Source organism: Artemia franciscana, chromosome 11 (assembly GCF_032884065.1).
Source record: "Artemia franciscana chromosome 11, ASM3288406v1, whole genome shotgun sequence".
In the NCBI taxonomy this organism is placed as follows: Eukaryota; Metazoa; Arthropoda; class Branchiopoda; order Anostraca; family Artemiidae; genus Artemia; species Artemia franciscana.
In genome coordinates, this window is record NC_088873.1 from 26,612,745 (window position 1) to 26,631,959 (window position 19,215).

Genomic DNA, 19,215 nt, shown 5'->3' on the forward strand with positions numbered 1-19,215 from the left:
AGAAGGAGTGATCACATCTTAATGAAATTTCATAGTTAGAAGGACCTCGTAACTCCGATCTCTTGTTTTAAATCCCAACCGGATCCAGTGTCATTGGGGGGGGGATCTTGGAAAATGCTTAAGGCGGAGGGATCAGGATGAAACTTAGTGGGAAGAATATGCACAAGTCCAAGATATGTGACGGAAATAACCGAACAAGATTCACTCTCTTTGGTGGAGCTGGGCGGGAGTAATTCGGAAAAACTAGAAAAAATGAGGTATTTGTAACTTACTAACGGGTCATCAGATCTTAATGAAACTTGATCTTTAGAAGGATCTTGTGCTTTAGAACTCTCATTTCAAATCCAGACCACATCCAGTGACATGGGGGGGGGGCTATAGGGGGAAACCGGAAATCTTGGAAACCGGAAATCTTGGAAAACGCTTACAGTGGAGAGATTGGGATGAAACTTGATGGGAAGAATAAGCACAAGTTATAGATACGTGATTGACATAATGGGAGCCGAAAGATATTCCCCTCACAGCAGTAGTTATTTCTTTCACTTCAAAATAATCATAGATTAATGATTATTAAGTATTAATGATTATTGGTGAAACAGAAATTGCTGCTTTACGTAACTTCTAAAATATCGTTAGGTTTTTTTTTCATTGATTTAAAAACTTTAAAGGTAAATGAACTTTCAGTGGCCAATATGATCAAGAGATTCCCCTTAAAGCAGTAGTTATTTCTTATACCTTAATATACTTCATAGATTCATGCTTATAATGCAAATTGGTGAGGACGAAATTGCTGCTTTATCTTACCGGTATAATACCGTTACGATTTTTTTCACTGATTGAGCAACACAGCACCTACTGTCTAATAATAATAATTAAAAATAATCAACTTTTACTCTTATTAGAGTGAATAAACATTACATTTCTCGTCTTTTCCTTGCTATTGCTCTACCAGAGCGATAAAAGTTCCATTTTGGCTGGTTTAAGAAAATAGAAATAAAATTAACCTAAACTGAAAGACTTTTTTTTTCAAAACATGGTGTTTGTGCTATCATATCCCACACAGGAGAGTTTTGTTTTTGGCTCTTTCAAAAACTCGAATCTTTGTCCCTAAAAAGTATTTTTAGGCTTTGAAATATATTTATGTTGCTAGATTCGAACAGTTTATTTACGGCTGACAGTTCCAATCCGCTGAAGACCTGTAAAAACTACCACTAAAATGCAGTGATTTTAATACAAGGGTGGTCATATGGAAAGAACCTTCTATTCCAGTGTTGACCTTTGTATAATAGTTCTCATTACGTAGTAAGCTCTAAGAAAGAGAGGAAAAGGGCAAAGAAAGAAAAAAAAAACAGCGAAATTGGGAAACCTAACCCTGCATCTTTCTGTTACAGGAAGGGTTCTACTAGTGTTACTTGGTGTGTTTTTCTCAAATCAACTATTTTTTTATACACAATTAAATAGTAATGCCCAAGAACAGCAGCTTATAACTCAGGGAAGACTAAAATTGCTATCTCTCGGAATAAGTCTAAGACTTAGAAAGACGAACTCAAGGAAAAACACGTTTCAGCTCTCTGAAACACGTTTTAGAGAAAGCAATACTTTTTTGGATTATAATCATTTTCTAGGTTTTGTTTTTCATGAGATGATCTTTTAAGAGTTTGCTCTCCGTGCCTAAAACCGTTATATGGAGAGTCAAATGCCCAAATACCTGAGAAAAAATGTTCTGTTTGTTGTGGTTTTCTTCTTTTTTTTCACGTAAGAGATTTTCCGTATTTTTTTTTTTCAGTATGCAGCAACAACTCGATGATCGCAACAAACAAATATCTAGGAACAACGGCGAAATTTCTCGACTCGAGTACATCATAAATACTTGTGAAACAGAAATCTCCAGCTTAAAACAAGATATAAAAGAAAATGAAAAGAAAATCTGCGAAAAGGTAGGTAGGCCTGTATTCAATATCGGTATATAACACTCAGTGACAAAGTCACTGAGTGTTATACAACATCATATGCGGCACGCACGGCTGTTGTGGGAGTAGTGAGGGCTTTTTCGATGTTACAACACCCATAGAGGATTGTACCTGGAGTTGCTAACCCTCACTCTTTTTTTCTTTGAGACTTGCTTCTTTAAGGCCTAACGCAAAGATGGTTGTTACAAAATAGTTTAGGAGATGCAATTATTTACATATGCAAATTTAAACCCACGTGTTATTGTATTTTTAAGGATTTTTTCAAGATGTTTTCCCCTCAGGGTCTTCTCCAAGCCTCTGGTCATATGGGGAGCCCCCGGATGAAGAAAACTGATCAAAGTATCCCCCTCCAGACGTTTTTTCTCTTCAAGACGCTTTGCTAAGTTTTTCTTCAAGACGTTCATCAAAATGTTTTTCAAAATATTTCAAGACGTATCTTAAGACATTTTTCTTCAAGACTTTTTTCAAGGTGTTTCAAGACGTTAGACTAATGTTTACATTTGGAAAACAAGCGACCATGTCGCAGAATTAACTTGGCACAAAACGGTGACGCTTAACCTACACAAGTGTTATTGATTACATTTGGAAGTTTAAACAACCTTGTCAACGAAGTCTGGTTTCCGTGGGGACTATATATTGAAAAGTGAACCGCATCACGCTAACCCCCAGATTGTAATCGCATAAACATATTCCTGCAGAAATATTAAGTGTGAGCATGCATCAGAACGACTCCAAGGTTAGGTTTTTCAAATGAATCTGTCGATCTAAATTCAGAAGCAAGCAAGCATGGAAATTCCTGAGAGGATACTTCCCTGAGGTAATTAAAGGGATAAGAATTTAGATTACATTGTTATTAATTGTCTGCACAATGTAGACAAGGACACGGGCTTTTCGTAAACGTACTATTGGTATTCCTGAAACCTGTCAATGAGTTTTTTTAAAGTGATAGCATAAGATGACCATTTAATCCGTAATTTTATTACGAACGTAAGCCCTTTTCCAGTTTTCTATGTGAATACCCCTTTGAAGTAAATGATTAAACCATTGGACGGGACAACAAGAAATGATTTACCGTCCGTGGACCAAGACTTTTCTTGGCATATGGCACCCTGTAGCCCGTGTGACTCCGTGTTCCCTGGCCCTTTTTACCCCATGGATCATTGTAGTTCATGACAGTCCCAACCCACTGCGATACCCCCATGGTAGTTCATGACTCTGTGACTCTATGGCACATTGAAATACACAAGGCAGGCTAATATCAGTACAAGTTGAGTCCAAATGACTTACCGCCAATAATTGTCATCAATGATCCCCTACACGTGGAAGAAGAAATCTATAAGATGAAGTCAAAGACTTTATGGTACATACATTTTTTAATGAGTAAATTTACAAGCATTATTAAAATACGTCATTCTTAGGGCACTCTAGTCAATATTACACAAGAAGGAAAGGGAATTTTCCACTATGAGTAGATTCAATCAAGGATCACCTATATAAATACTGAGAAATTCACTGTAATTATAGCCAAAACATCCAAAAATAGAATTTAGTAGTGCATAAAAACCTGATCTTTTGGCTGAAAAATCATGCACTCGCTTCCGATTTAATTTGTGAACCTTTGCAATCCAACGCAGAGATTTTGAGTTTTCCCAAAATAAAAACTTAGACACAAGCCTGAACCAGTCGTTTAAGCACGAAGAGTTTTGGAGAACGGATATAAATGATAAATCTCAGTTGGAAAACAAATTTCACATTCCATCTTTTAAAATAACACAATATCAGCTTCAACCAAAATTACCAAAACTTTTCATGTCACAAAACACATTTCTTCTGTATGGGTATGCATTCTCTCTCTCTCTCTCTCTCTCTCTCTCTCTCTCTCTCTCTCTCTCTCTCTCTCTCTCTCTCTCTCTCCTCTCTCTCTCTCTCTCTCTCTCTCTCTCTCTCTCTCTCTCTCTCTCTCTCTCTCTCTCTCTCTCTCTCTCTCTCTCTCTCTCTCTCTGTTACCATGTATCTCACCGTTTGTTTGTCTCTCTTTGTGTCTGTCTCTCTCTCTGTGTATCTGTCTGTGATTGGATATGCTTGTGCCCTGGTTAAACCCTGTTAACGTATCTCACACTCAAATATACCCCCTATGAACCCGGTAGTAGAACCTATGTTTCTTTTATTGCGATAATGGTATGTACAACATCATCATAAGAGAAATTGAATGTTTTGATTAATTCAATAAAACACTTCATCATGTTACTCCATTTCGGGATCATATACGACTTTTAACAGGGTTTCAGCTAGAGCCTCATCACACATTTCATAATTGCTATTATTGTTTTAAATGAGTGTATCTCTTAGTTAATCAGCAATGATACTAGTAACGTTCGCAGGTGCTTTGTTTTTCATTGATTCTTCTTTATATTCTTTGTTTATATTGGCTGCCAGTATCCCTTTATTTGTAATTTTACTGTCTGTTACCACAGTATTTTTTAAAGAGATTGCAGTTTGAAACATAGATAAGATATACATTATGACATTGGTGCAGCAGTAGGCCTTTCTTTTTCCTTTTGCTTTCATTTGAATGTTAATACCAGAAAGATGGCGATAGGATCTATCAACAGGTAACGTGTTACCATAACTATAAACAAGAGGTTGGCCCTCCTCATCAACTAATACTTCTATTTTTGGACTCTCTTTGCTTGCTATCATCTCTGGAAATGTTACTTTCGAATATCCCTCATCGGTAATGTTGATTTTGCAGGAATTCAAAAAAATAATCTCTCACTGTCATGACAACGCACGCTTACATTTTCAACAGTGTTACCACTCGTACTTGTTTCACAGAAAAAAATGCCTTTTTCAGGATTCAACGCCAAGACAACCTTATCATAAATACGCACTTTCTGGAAATGGTTCATCTTAACTTTTAAAAGTAAGATGTTAGTGTTTATCGTTCAAATCCACAGATAATACGGATTAAAAAAATACAAAAAAACTAGCTACTGTCGATGACCAGCCATAGATTACCAAGGGGGCAGCTTTAAAGAAAATCTTAAAACTGGTGGAAATTGGAGCCGAATGGGCGAAATGGGAAGCCTGGAATCGGGGGACAGAAGTGGATAAGCCAGAACTATAGTTGAAGGAACTCGAACCAGCCGGAAGAACCGGAAGCCGGAAGAACCGGAACCGGAACTTAAATCGGGGTCAGGGCCAGCAGGATCAGAAATGGAATGGCTTTAACCGGACCAGAAGTCGTGGAAGTGGAACTGGGACTGGTATCTGCCCAGTGTAAAAAAAAGTGTCATGGAGAAAGACCTTAGGCTTTTTCCTATCTGGCCAATGTAAACAATGTGCCTTGGAAAAGGCCCTTGGGCTTTTTTCTTCTCTACGCAGCGTAAACAATTTGTCTTGGAGAAACCCTATATACTTTTTTTTTTGTCCGTCGAGTGTAAAAAATGTGTCTCGGAGAAGACCCTTAGGGTTTTTTATATCTCCTCAGTGTAAACAATGTGTCTTTGAGAAGGTCCGTAGGGTTTTCCATATTTGCTCGTTTTTTTACTTTTTATGGTTGTATTTGTCAGAAAAACGCTATTGGGAATTTTTGGTCAAGTTTATGTGGTCAATTTTAGTTTATACGATTTGGATGGTTATTTTTTTGTCGAAAGAAACGCTATTTTGAATTTTTGTTTAAATTTATGCAGTTAAATTTATTTTACATGATTTATATGGTTATTCTGTTTCAGAAGAAATGCTATTGAGAATTTTAGATTTAGTTTATTCGGTCAATTTCGGTTTATATAGCTATTTTTTTAGAGCAAACGTTGTGGGAGTTTTTGTCAAATTATATATATTTTGTTATTTCAAAAGATTATATAGGGAATGGGTTTTCCAACTAAGATTCAACAATTTATGCCAGTGCTCGAAAACTCTCCGCGTTTGAACGACTGTTTCAGTGTTGTTTCTCAATTTATAATTTGAGAGAAGTTAAAATCCACTCTTGTTGGATTAAAAAGGTTCACACATCAAATCGGAAGAGTATATGATTCTTTTTTACCAAAGCTGGTTTTCATGCACTATTGTATTTTGTATTTCGGTGTTCTGGATATACATATAGGGAATTTCTCAGTATTTATGTAGACAATTATGCTGTTCAATGTAGACAATTATAATTGACACTATGTAGTCGATTAAATGACTTCATAGGGGAAACTACTCTTTCCTACCTGTAGAATATTGATTTCACTACTCTAAGACTAAACCGTTTTAATAATGTTTATAATTTTGTTTATCAATAAATAAAATGTATTTGCAATATAATTCTTTGTCTTCATCTTTTAGATTTCTTCTTCCACGTGTAAATGGTCATTAATAACAATTGTTGGCAGCATATCATTGGGATCCAACTTTTTACTGGATCTTGGCATACTTCATGTCTTTCTATGGGCCACAGACTGCCCTGAAGCTAAGAAAACCATGGGGGTATTACGGTGGGTTGGGACTTCTCCAGACTGTAATGATCCATTGGGTAAGAAGGGCCATGGATCGAGGAGTCGCACGGGCCAGAGATTGTCATGTGCCAAGAACAGTCATAGTCCAAGGACGGCAATTCATTTTTTATCTCATCCAATGGTTTCATCATTTGCTTCAAAGGGATATTCACAAAAAAATTCGAAACTTGTCTTATGTTCGTCATAAAACAAAAATTACGAATTAAATGGTTATCTTACGTTATCACTTTAAAAAACAATCGTTGAGAGGGCTCACAAATTGTTAAAGTATATTTACAAGAAACCCGTGTCCATGTGTAGGTTGCGTCAAACAATTATTAACCATGGATTTTAAATTTTCTTATCCCTTTAGTTACCCCTTGGAATCGTTCTGATCCATGCTTACACCTAATGTCTTGTTGCGTGCGTGTGTTCTTACGATTGCAATCTTAGGGGTTTGCATGATGCGGTTCAGTTTCCAAGATATGATCCCCATGGAAACCAGACTTCTTTGACAAGGTTGTTTGAATTTCCATATCAGTATACCTCAGTACGTGTAATGTAATCAGTAATACCTGTTTAGCTTAAGCATTACTGTATCGTGCCAAGTTAACTCTGTGAAAAGGTCGCTTGAATTTCTATATATAAACATTAGACTAATTTCTTGAAATGTCTGGAAGAATGTCTTGAAGAAAATAGTCTTAAAAACGTTTTGAAACGTCTTGAAAAATGTCTTGAAGAACGTATTGAAGCGTCTGAAGAAAATAGAACAAGAACATCTTTAGGGGTACTATGATCAGTTTTTTACATCCGGGGGGGGGGGTTTCCTTCTTGACTATTGGCTTAGAAAAGGCCCTGATAGGAAGACATCTTGAAGAAAAAGAGATCTTGAAGAAAAAACGGTAACGCCTGCGTTTGAATATGCGTAGGTACACAATTACATCTTCTAAACTAATGCGTAACAACCACCTGTATGTTGCCCCTGCCTTGAAGAAGTCTTGAAGAAGAAAATGAGCAAGGAAAAAAATTACCTAAATAATGGGTTAGGTAAAAAATACCTAACAAAAAAGAACATCTATCGTTTTTTAAGGCTGATGAGTAATTTACATGGTACGGGGTGCGAGTTATGCATTTCTTTATTACAGTTATTTTTACGAATCGCTTGCGATCTTTTCTCGTTTTTATTGCGTATATAAACTTTATAGAACGGCCCTCAAGTTTGATGATTGATGTGAACCGATTTCTATATTTATCAATGTATCCAAGGTTCTGTAATCCCCAAACGAATACGATCACATTTCAATATAGACATACAAGCCAAAAGCCATTAAAATGTCACAAACTTTTTTTGCTTTGTTTCCTTTTTGTTCCCAATCTTATCTTTTTTTTATAATATTTTCTTTGTGTCCAGTCTTTTCTTTGTTTCCAAACTTTTTTTTGTTTCCCTAATTTTCTTTGTTTCTAATTTTTCTTTTTTTCTAATTTTTGTTGTTTTTCCAATCTTTTCTTTCTTTCTAATTTTTATTCTTTTTCCAATCATTTCTTTTTTTTATCAGCCTTTTTGTTTCCAGATTGGTTCTTTAAGCCTTGTGAAAAAAACCATTAACAACCATCATCAGCCAAACACAATCTATTCAGTGGCTCTGAATAATCTTTTCAATGGTCTTAATAACTTCACTATCAAGTATTTTTTGCATTGGAAGAGCAAAAGCAACTTTCATCTATTTTTCCAGTGGTTATCATATCACTTTTGGAATTTTCTTTAACATAAATTGTTCTTTGTTAGATTTGTGGTTGGATCTTTACTAGAAATTAAGTTAAAAAAAAACACATTCCGAAAAAGAATTTTTATTTTATAAGTCATATTAAACTTAAGATTGGAAGAAATAGAAACCTACAATAACTCAAACTCAAAACGACCAGAAATTAATATCAAACCAGTGGTACAGAACTGTAATAGAGAGCAACCCGGCTCAATAGTAAACGAAACTCTAAGAAATGGAATTTTGAAACTAATAGATACATCAAAACCATTGGATTTTTATGCTGATTTTAAATATGTAAGTTTCCTCAAATTTAGTCTTACTTATCAAAAGTCACGAGCCAGAGAAAATCTGCCTTATTTTGGCAAATTTACCCCCCAAAGGTGATAGAAAATCACACTATCGTATTCAGCGTATCAGAGAACCTCACTCTAGAATTTTTGAGCTCCTGTCTACAAAATATTAAATTTCGTTTTTTTCCAGAAAACCAATCACGGGTGCGTGTTTTTTTCCCGAGGGTGATCACATCGACCCAGTGGTCCTAGAATGTCATAAGAGGGCTCATTCTAACGGAAATTAAAAGTTCTCCCATGCTCATTTTTTCCCAAAGTCAACGATCAAAATTTTGGAATCGCCATTTTATTTAGCAAAGTCAAAAACCCTAATAACTATGTCTTTGGAGACGACTTACTCCCTCACAGTTCCCGGGCGAGGGGCTGCAAGTTTGAAGCTTCTAACAGTGTTTACATATAGTAATGGTTATTGGAAAGTTTAGAGACGTTTTCAAGGGGTTTTTTCTTGTTTTTTGGGGGAGGGAGGGGTTAAGGGGGAGGGGTACATGGTAGAATCTTTCCATGGAGGAGCTTGTCATGGGAGAGCACAATTTCCATGAAGGGGGCGCAGAATTTTCTAGCATTATTTAAAACAAAAACAATGAAAAAATAAATATGAAAAAGTTGTTTCAACTGAAAGTAAGGAGCAGTATTAAAACAAAACAAGCAGAAATTATTACGCATACGAGGAGTTCATCTCTTCCTAAATACCTGCTCTTTACGCTAAAGTATTTTTGGTAATTTCAACTATTTATTCTACGGCCTTTGTGATCCAGGGGTCATTAAACAATTTGACTTATAGGGGTCGTTAAAACAACATTCTTAAACAATTTGGACCAATGTTAAGCTTTAGTGTAAAGAGCAATGTATTAAAGAGTGGGCATACGTAATAAAAATATACGAATATAGAAGTTCGTTACGTAAGTTAATTCGTAAGTTACGTATATTTTTTACTAATGAAAACATTCGTACAAAATTAAAGGTTTTAGTTGCCTTTTCGAGTAATCAAAAGATTGAAGGACAACTAGACCTCCTCTCCCGCCCCTTTTTTCTCAAAATCGTCCGATCAAAACAAAGAGAAAGCTATTTAGCCAAAAAAAAATCATATGCAAATTTCGTTTTCAGTATTCAGGTGCGGTGAGTCAAAATCAAATCATGCAAAATGCATGAAATTAATTCCGAAACGTTCAAAAATTAAATAAAAAAAACAAGTTTTTTTAACTGAAAATAAGGAGCAACATTAAAACTCAAAACGAACAGAAATTACCCCGTATATGAAAGGGGCTGTTTCCTTCTCAATGCCCCGTTCTTTACGCTAAAGTTTGACTCTTTCTCTCAAATCTACTTTTTGAACCAGTAAAGAGCGGGGCGTTGACAAAAGAACAGCCCCTTCCACATACGGAGTAATTTCTGTTTGTTATACGTTTTAATGTCACACCTTACTTTCAGTTAAAAAATTGTTTTTTATTAAATTAAAGAATAAATGAGACCCAAAACAAACAAAAATTATATAATCAATCATAGCAAAAGTCAAAAAACAGGTACTAATGAATAAATAAACCTGAAAACGAGTGAAACTTAAATTGAATGCGCAACTCAAGCTTAAAAGGGACAAAAATATTTTGTTATCAAAGAAACCGAAAAACAAACAGAAATTAAATAAATAATCATGGCAAACAAATATACAATAGGTACTAATATAAATGAATAAATAAATCTTAAGACGAGTAAAACAAACTGAATAAAGAAATTAAGTTCGGAACAAATAAAAATTGCTACAAACAAGAGTTTGGGTTTACCTCCTTCTCTCAGTGTTAGTGTGAAACCTACTGCGTCATTGGCGCTTTACTGAAAACTATATGTGTCTTGAACAGTCATGCAAGCTACTAATTGTTGAAAGCTTGTCAGTTCAAGATTTTATTTCACTGTAATTTATTTCAATTTTCAATGCTGTAATAACTGGAAAATGAAAGCATTTGTAATATTATTTATTTTCAGTTAAGGACCAATGACGCAGTACGCTTTAGACTTTCAAAGTTAGGGAAGGGGGTAGTATTCAAATTTTTGTTTGTAATGAGACTGTATTTGTCTTGAACAGTCTTGGAAAGAATATGATAGATAATGATATTAATTGCTGAATGCTAATTAGTTGAAACTTAATTTTACTACAAATTTTATGTTTATTTTCAATGTTGTAATAAATACAAAAGAAAATATGTGTCATAAAATTCGTTTTCAGTAGAGCTCCAATGACGCTATAAGATTTAGACTTTTACAGCGAGTAAACTACTTTACTAAAAAAATCTCTTTTCAAGATTGATTTGCATGCTCAATTTGTTTTACTCGTTTTAAGATTCAATTATCCATTTATATTAGTACCTATTGAATCTTTCTTTGCTATGATTGTTTATTTAATTTCTGATCGTTTTTGGGTTTCATTTGTACTTCAATGGAAAAATATTTGGTTCGCTTTGAGCTTGAGTTGCATATATAATTTAAGCTTTACTCGTTTTAAGATTTATTTGTTCATTTATGTTAGAACCTGTTGTATGTTCCTTTGCTATGATTTTTTATGTAGTTTCTGTTCGTTTTGGGTTTCATTTATTCTTTAATAGTAATTTCTGGTCGTTTAAAGTTTGAGATATTTTAGGTTTCTATTTCTTCCGAAACTGGGTTCATTTAATTTTCTTGAAAAAGCTTTTTTTCAGAATATTTTTTTGACTGATGTCCCTTCATTTTTGATTGCCACAGTTTCAACTTTTTCAGAATTCCTCATTTCAAAATAATATTTTAATGCAAAATAAATTAACAGTCTTGACAAGAACTAAAAAAATTAAACTGAATATTTGATATATGATGACATTAATTACTGAAAATTCACAAGCTCAAGATTTTCTATCACTCTGGATCATATTCATAGCTTTGACTCTTCTGGGCCTAAACGTTTTCGCCGCTTCATTTTGAGATATTTTCGGGGACATTCCCAAAAATTCGGGAATAGTTAAAGCCTCAGAGCCTAGTAGGCCTTTTAGTAAATCCTTGTCTGGTTTCACTGCAATTTTAATCTTATTTTCAATGCTGTAATCAAACAGTTTGTTGTAATAAATTGTAAGTAAGCAGCGACCCGGCTGCATAGTAACTGCAACTTTAAACAATAGCCAAGAACTCATATGGCACTTGTGACTAGGTCGAAAGAGATAAAACTTCTTCCTAGTAAGTTTCATTACGATCTGTCCACTGTAAGCGTTTTCCAAGATTTCCGTTCGTAAGTTAAAGATACATCATTTTTACAAATTTTTCCGAATTAACCCCCTCCAATTCCCCCAAAGAGAGCCAATCCGGTCTGGTTATGTCTATCACGTACCTAAGACTTGTGCTTATCCTTTCCACCAAGTATCATCACGATCTCTCCACTCTAAGCGTTTTCCTAAATTTCCCGCTTCCTTCTCCAACTCCCCCCAATGTCACCAGATACGGTCAGGATTTAAAATAACATTTCTGAGACACGAGATCTTTCCAAATATTAAATTTCATTAAAATCCAATCAACCGTTCGTAAATTAAAAACACCTCGTTTTTCTAATTTTCCCAAATTACCGAATTAGGTGCCCCTCCAACTCTTCCACAGAGAGCTGATACGGTCCAGTTATGTCAAGAACCTATATAGGTCATATAGGTCCTTTTTTCCCACCAAGTTTCACACCATTTTTCACACCAAGTTTCATCCCGATCTCTCCACTCTAAGCGTTTTCCAAGATTTCTGCCCCCCCCCAACTCCTCAAAATGACATTGAATCCGGCCGGGATTCAAAATAAAAGGTCTGAGTTCGAGGTCCTTCTAAATATCAAATTTCATTATGATCCGATCACTCGTTTGCAAGTTAAAAATACCTCATTTTTTCTAGTTTTTCCGAACTAACCCCCCCCCTCTCTCAACTCCCCAAAGATATTGGATCTGTTCCAGTTATGTCAATCACGTATCTAGCACTTGTGCTTATTTTTGCCACCAGGTTTCATCCCGATACCTCCACTCGTTTTCCAAGATTTCAGGTTCCCCCTCCAACTCCCCCCAATGTTACTGGATCCCTTTGGAATTTGAAATGAGAGCTCTGAAACATGATATCCTTCTAAATATCAAATTTCACTCGGATCTGATCGCCTGTTCGTAAGTTAAAAATACATAATTTTTTCCAATTTTTTCAAAGTAACCGTTCTCCCACCCCACCCCCCTCAGATGGTCAAATGGGGGAAATGACTATTTCTAATTTCATCTGGTTTGATCCCTGATACGCCTGCCAAATTTCATTGTCTTAGCTTACCTGGAAGTGCACAAACTAGCAAAACCAGGACAGATAGACAGACAGACCGACAGGCCGGCAGAACTTGCGATCGCTATATGTCACTTGGTGAACATCAAGTGCCCTAAAAACGGATTTTGATACCAATAGATATATAAAGAAAAATAGGATTTTTATCAAGTTTATCAAGATTTATCAAGTTTAGTCCTACACAACAAAGGTTACGACCGTGAGAAAACTTGCCTGATTTTTGGAAAAAGGGGATAACATTCTTAAAAATTTAAGCAGTCTTAATAAAAATCACAATATCAAATTCACTTTATCAAGAAATCCTTTGAAAGAAGTTTACGTTTACTTATAGTATTTGTTATTGGGAAGCATGCAAACACTTTTCGGTTGGGGAGGGCAGGATTAACTCTCTGCAGGGGAGGCTTTTGCACAGGGAGAATCTTCCATGGAGATGCAAGTTTCCAGGAGGTGAACTTTTTGGCTGAAATCGTGTACTGGAGGAATTTGCCAGGATGCCTATGCGAATTTCTTTATATGTCTTGATTTGATCTTACCGACTCAACTAAACGTCTGGAGGTGTTAAGGGGAATTTTTCGTGGTAAATTCACAAGGATTGAATTTTCCATAGGATATTTCCGTGGGGAGGAGATTTTTCCGTACAGGTCGAGCCATATTGCCTGTCTTTATTTAAAAAACGATCAGAAGTTAAATGAAAAAACAAGCTTTTGTAATTGAAAGTAAGGAGCAACACTTAAAATAAACAGAAACTATTAGGTAAATGGGAGGTCGCCCCCTCCTCAACACCTCGCTCTTTACGCTAAAGTTAAAAAATTTTCCCAAATCTTTAAAAACGACTCCAGAAACACAAGGTTCGTTTCTTTAGAAAAATAAGTGACCTTTTTAAAAGTGTCAAAAACCCTCAAAATTTGACAAACAGCGAAAAACTAGCTCAAAATTTTGATGGGATGCATTTTGAGAAAAGAGGGTGTGTCAGGGGGAGGCGGGGCATGTAGGTGCCCTTCGATTCTTTTTGACTCATTAAAAGCTATCTATAGTCTTCAATTTCAATCAAATTAGCTACCTCTGAAGTTTAGACGACCACCCCTTGTATAAAAACCTTATATGCCCCCGTGGAAAACTTAAAACACTTGTGTCCGGGCTCTGGGGTTTGGTGTTGACCCCGGAGTTTTTGTTATTTGATGTTTGAACTATTATTAACAAAACAGCTATCTTAAATTTTTTTCTCTATGTTTGGGGAAAAAAGGATACGAGGAGGGGAGGATAGTTGCCCTCTAATCTCTTTTGACTATTAAAAAGTGAAATAGAGCTTTTAATGTCCAATCGAATTAGCCCAATCTTAAGTTCATATAAGAAGCCCTTCTAAAGAAATATTTCTGCCCCGAGGGTGTACCTTAAAAGGGTTATCACTGGGCCCTCAGGGACTGTGTCGACTCCAGAGTTTCGTCATCTGATCTTTGAACTATTTTAAACAAAATGGCTATCTAAAAATTTTATCGGAAGTTTATAGGACCACCCCTTCCATATTAAGTGCCTCTGGGTAGAAAAAATAATAAATTAAAAAAATGGGCCGTATGGCCTTTACTATAGGCAAAGCCGTAGCGTTGCTTCTGACATGACACTGCACCCCAGAGAAACAACTTTTCAAAATATACTTGCGTATGAAGTCATTCATCATAGCCAACAAAAATGTAGTTTTTTTGTGATTTCCTTTAAAATGAACCCTTAAACAGCTCTTTCTGATGTTCCAGTGCCCTACTATCAGTGGAGGAAAAAAACAGAAAAAAGATGCTTCCCATGAAAAAATATGATTTTCCCTGTTGTTAAAACCAATAGATTCTCCTTGATGTTCATACCAAAGGAATAGAGGTTTCCTGTGTATTGTTTTTTGCCAAAGCAATTCTAATGGCGTACTTTTGTTTCGATCCGACACCATTTTAATGGGCTTCAGTTTTGTGTTTCTTTTTTAACTTTGGGCCGTATCATTTTTTACGAGACTGCAGCTACTACTAACTTAGTGATATTTTCTTTTCTAGATTCCTTATTTGTTCTTTGTTAGATTCGTTGTTTGTTTTCTACTAGAGCAGACAAACAAAGACATACGGTCACACTCGTATACACATGACAAAAGTTATCCTTATTCGTTTATAATATGCGTCGAACTCTGCTGTGTCGTATATGCATACGCTTAAATTCAGATCTACAAATTCTAACGGATCCAAGGTTGTCACCTACTTAATCCTTTTCACCTACAAAAGTTATCCTTCTTTATATACAAAGAAGCTTTTGGGCTTTCTTATAGCAGATATGTAAGGAGTAAAATGTAGATTTCCCATAGGAGATCTATGTATATCACATCATACCATCTCTATAGGTGATATCCATAGAAATATAAATCTTGATCTTTAGAGTCCCAGATTATTCGTTTAGCAGCTTGTTGACTAAAGAGGTGATGCAAGCTGGTGAGAAAGAAAGTAAGTAAAAAGAAAAAGAAAAGTAAGGTAAAAGAAAAGGAAAGACAAAGGAAAAAGAGTTGGAATTTATTCATAAACTCGAATTTGGCTCTCATCAATCAAGCTCAAGTTCGATAATGCTTTCAGATGGCTTACTGAACTAATCCGAAAGCTAGTCCATCTTTAAAGAAACAACAAGAAGCAATGCACTCTTGCTTGGCGACTCATAGCCAATGAGCTGCTTTGGCAGGCATCAAACGTCAGCAAGAGGCAAAGAACTTTTACTTGACTAATATACTTCCTCTTATACATGAAGATGCAATTTTAAACCAACAACAATCTATTTGATTAAACAATATAAGCAAAGACAAAGGAAAAAGAGAAGTAATTTATTCATAAACTTAGTTTTGGCTTTCATCAATCAAGCTCAAGTTCGATAATACTTTCAGATGGCTTGGTGAAATGATCCGAAAGCTAGTCCATCTTTAAAGAAACAACAAGAAGCAATGCACTCTTGCTTGGCGACTCATAGCCAATGAGCTGCTTTGGCAGGCATCAAACGTCAGCAAGAGGCAAAGAACTTTTACTTGACTGATATACTTCCTCTTATACATGAAGATGCAATTTTAAACCAACAACAATCTATTTGATTAAACAATATAAGCAAAGACAAAGGAAAAAGAGAAGTAATTTATTCATAAACTTAGCTTTGGCTTTCATCAATCAAGCACAAGTTCGATAATACTTTCAGATGGCTTGCTGAAATGATCCGAAAGCTAGTCCATCTTTAAAGAAACAACAAGAAGCAATGCACTCTTGCTTGGCGACTCATAGCCAATGAGCTGCTTTGGCAGCCATCAAACGTCAGCAAGAGGCAAAGAATTTTTCCTTGACTAATACACTTCCTCTTATACATGAAGATTCAATTTTAAACCAACAACAATCTATTTGATTAAACAATATAAGCAAAGACAAAGGAAAAAGAGAAGTAATTTATTCATAAACTTAGTTTTGGCTTTCATCAATCAAGCTCAAGTTCGATAATACTTTCAGATGGCTTGGTGAAATGATCCGAAAGCTAGTCCATCTTTAAAGAAACAACAAGAAGCAATGCACTCTTTTTTTGGCGACTCATAGCCAATGAGCTGCTTTGGCAGCCATCAAACGTCAGAAAGAGGCAAAGAACTTTTACTTGACTAATATAATTCCTCTTATACATGAAGATGCAATGTTAAACCGACAACAATCTATTTGATTAAACAATATAAGCAAAGACAAAGGAAAAAGAGAAGTAATTTATTCATAAACTTAGTTTTGGCTTTCATCAATCAAGCTCAAGTTCGATAATACTTTCAGAGGGCTTGGTGAAATGATCCGAAAGCTAGTCCATCTTTAAAGAAACAACAAGAAGCAATGCACTCTTTTTTTGGCGACTCATAGCCAATGAGCTGCTTTGGCAGCCATCAAACGTCAGAAAGAGGCAAAGAACTTTTACTTGACTAATATAATTCCTCTTATACATGAAGATGCAATGTTAAACCGACAACAATCTATTTGATTAAACAATATAAGCAAAGACAAAGGAAAAAGAGAAGTAATTTATTCATAAACTTAGTTTTGGCTTTCATCAATCAAGCTCAAGTTCGATAATACTTTCAGATGGCTTGTTGAAATGATCCGAAAGCTAGTCCATCTTTAAAGAAACAACAAGAAGCAATGCACTCTTGCTTGGCGACTCATAGCCAATGAGCTGCTTTGGCAGCCATCAAACGTCAGCAAGAGGCAAAGAATTTTTCCTTGACTAATACACTTCCTCTTATACATGAAGATTCAATTTTAAACCAACAACAATCTATTTGATTAAACAATATAAGCAAAGACAAAGGAAAAAGAGAAGTAATTTATTCATAAACTTAGTTTTGGCTTTCATCAATCAAGCTCAAGTTCGATAATACTTTCAGATGGCTTGGTGAAATGATCCGAAAGCTAGTCCATCTTTAAAGAAACAACAAGAAGCAATGCACTCTTTTTTTGGCGACTCATAGCCAATGAGCTGCTTTGGCAGCCATCAAACGTCAGAAAGAGGCAAAGAACTTTTACTTGACTAATATAATTCCTCTTATACATGAAGATGCAATGTTAAACCGACAACAATCTATTTGATTAAACAATATAAGCAAAGACAAAGGAAAAAGAGAAGTAATTTATTCATAAACTTAGTTTTGGCTTTCATCAATCAAGCTCAAGTTCGATAATACTTTCAGAGGGCTTGGTGAAATGATCCGAAAGCTAGTCCATCTTTAAAGAAACAACAAGAAGCAATGCACTCTTTTTTTGGCGACTCATAGCCAATGAGCTGCTTTGGCAGCCATCAAACGTCAGAAAGAGGCAAAGAACTTTTACTTGACTAATATAATTCCTCTTATACATGAAGATGCAATGTTAAACCGACAACAATCTATTTGATTAAACAATATAAGCAAAGACAAAGGAAAAAGAGAAGTAATTTATTCATAAACTTAGTTTTGGCTTTCATCAATCAAACTCAAGTTCGATAATACTTTCAGATGGCTTGTTGAAATGATCCGAAAGCTAGTCCATCTTTAAAGAAACAACAAGAAGCAATGCACTCTTGCTTGGCGACTCATAGCCAATGAGCTGCTTTTGCAGCCATCAAACGTCAGCAAGAGGCAAAGAACTTTGACTTGACTAATATACTTCCTCTTATACATGACGATTCACTTTAAAACCACCAATAACCTATATAATTGAGGGCTGAAGGAGTGTAATGAATAAGACAAATGATTAATTATTGACGTTGCAACAATAAAAATTTCTAAAGAATTTTGATAGTGTTTATAAATCACAGGAATAAGTATACGTCTTGGAATAATGAAAGACACAAGGAACAGGAATAATGAAAAACAAAAATAAGTTACAAAGCAATAGAACAAACACTTTAAATAATCAAAATCTGAATATCTGGACTCCAAGTTTGGGACACCACACCCGGACGTGGAGTCGATATGCTCGGATTTTTATAATTTAAAGTTTTTGGTTTTTTCAATACCTTGTTTTAAACATTTCGTGGTAACCAATAATAAGCAAGAAACGACACGGTTCAATAGTAACCAATACTCTAAAAACCGAAATTTTGATATCAATAAATATATCACAGGAATCAGATTATTATGCTGATTCCAAATATGCAAGATTAATTAAACTAGGGATTATACTCATAAAAGGCTATAAGCCAGAAAAAATTTGCCTGATATCAGAAAAGGGGGAAAACTACCTAGATGTCTAGGAATCTTAATGAAAATCATACCATCAGATTCAGCATTTTAGAAAAACCCTACTGCAGAGTTTTCAAGCTCCTGTCTGCGAAAATTTGGATTATTTTCAGAAAAAAAGATGACCAATGCGTGTGGTTTTTTCTACAGGGGTGATTTTATCGAACTAATTGTCCTATAGCCTCGGGATTGGGCTCAGTTTAAGGGAAATAAAAGTTTTAGTGCCCTTTACGAGTGACCAAAAACATTGGATGACAACTTGCCCCCTCCCACGCCCATGTTGCCCCAAAGTCGTCTGATAAACATTTTGAGATATTCATTCTGTTTGACCATAGTTTTAAAAGTGAAAAATTCCGTCTTTGGGGATAAAACGACCCCCCCCCAGCTTTCAGGGATAAGCTTTTTTTAATTTAAAAGTTGAAAAATATGCTAATTGCTTTTTTAGGGGGAGGGGGATTTTGGCTTTGGTTGGGTTTCCATGGGGATAATTTTCCGCGTGGTGGGAATTTTTGGGAGATGAGCGTTCCAGTGGAGATTTTAGACTGGGGAGATTTGACAAAATTCCTATACGAAATACTTTTTATTTGTCTTACTTTGCCTTCA

General features: G+C 35.4%; 1 protein-coding gene across 1 annotated transcript in view; it reads left to right on the top strand.

Moving 5' to 3' along the window:
- LOC136032581 (cilia- and flagella-associated protein 57-like) overlaps nucleotides 1–19,215 on the top strand; it is a 121,053-nt gene that overhangs the window by 88,529 nt on the left and 13,309 nt on the right. Inside the window, exon 15 of the mRNA XM_065712851.1 lies at nucleotides 1,787–1,937. Coding sequence (XP_065568923.1) covers nucleotides 1,787–1,937 — 151 coding nt within the window. The remainder of the gene's footprint in view (nucleotides 1–1,786; nucleotides 1,938–19,215) is intronic.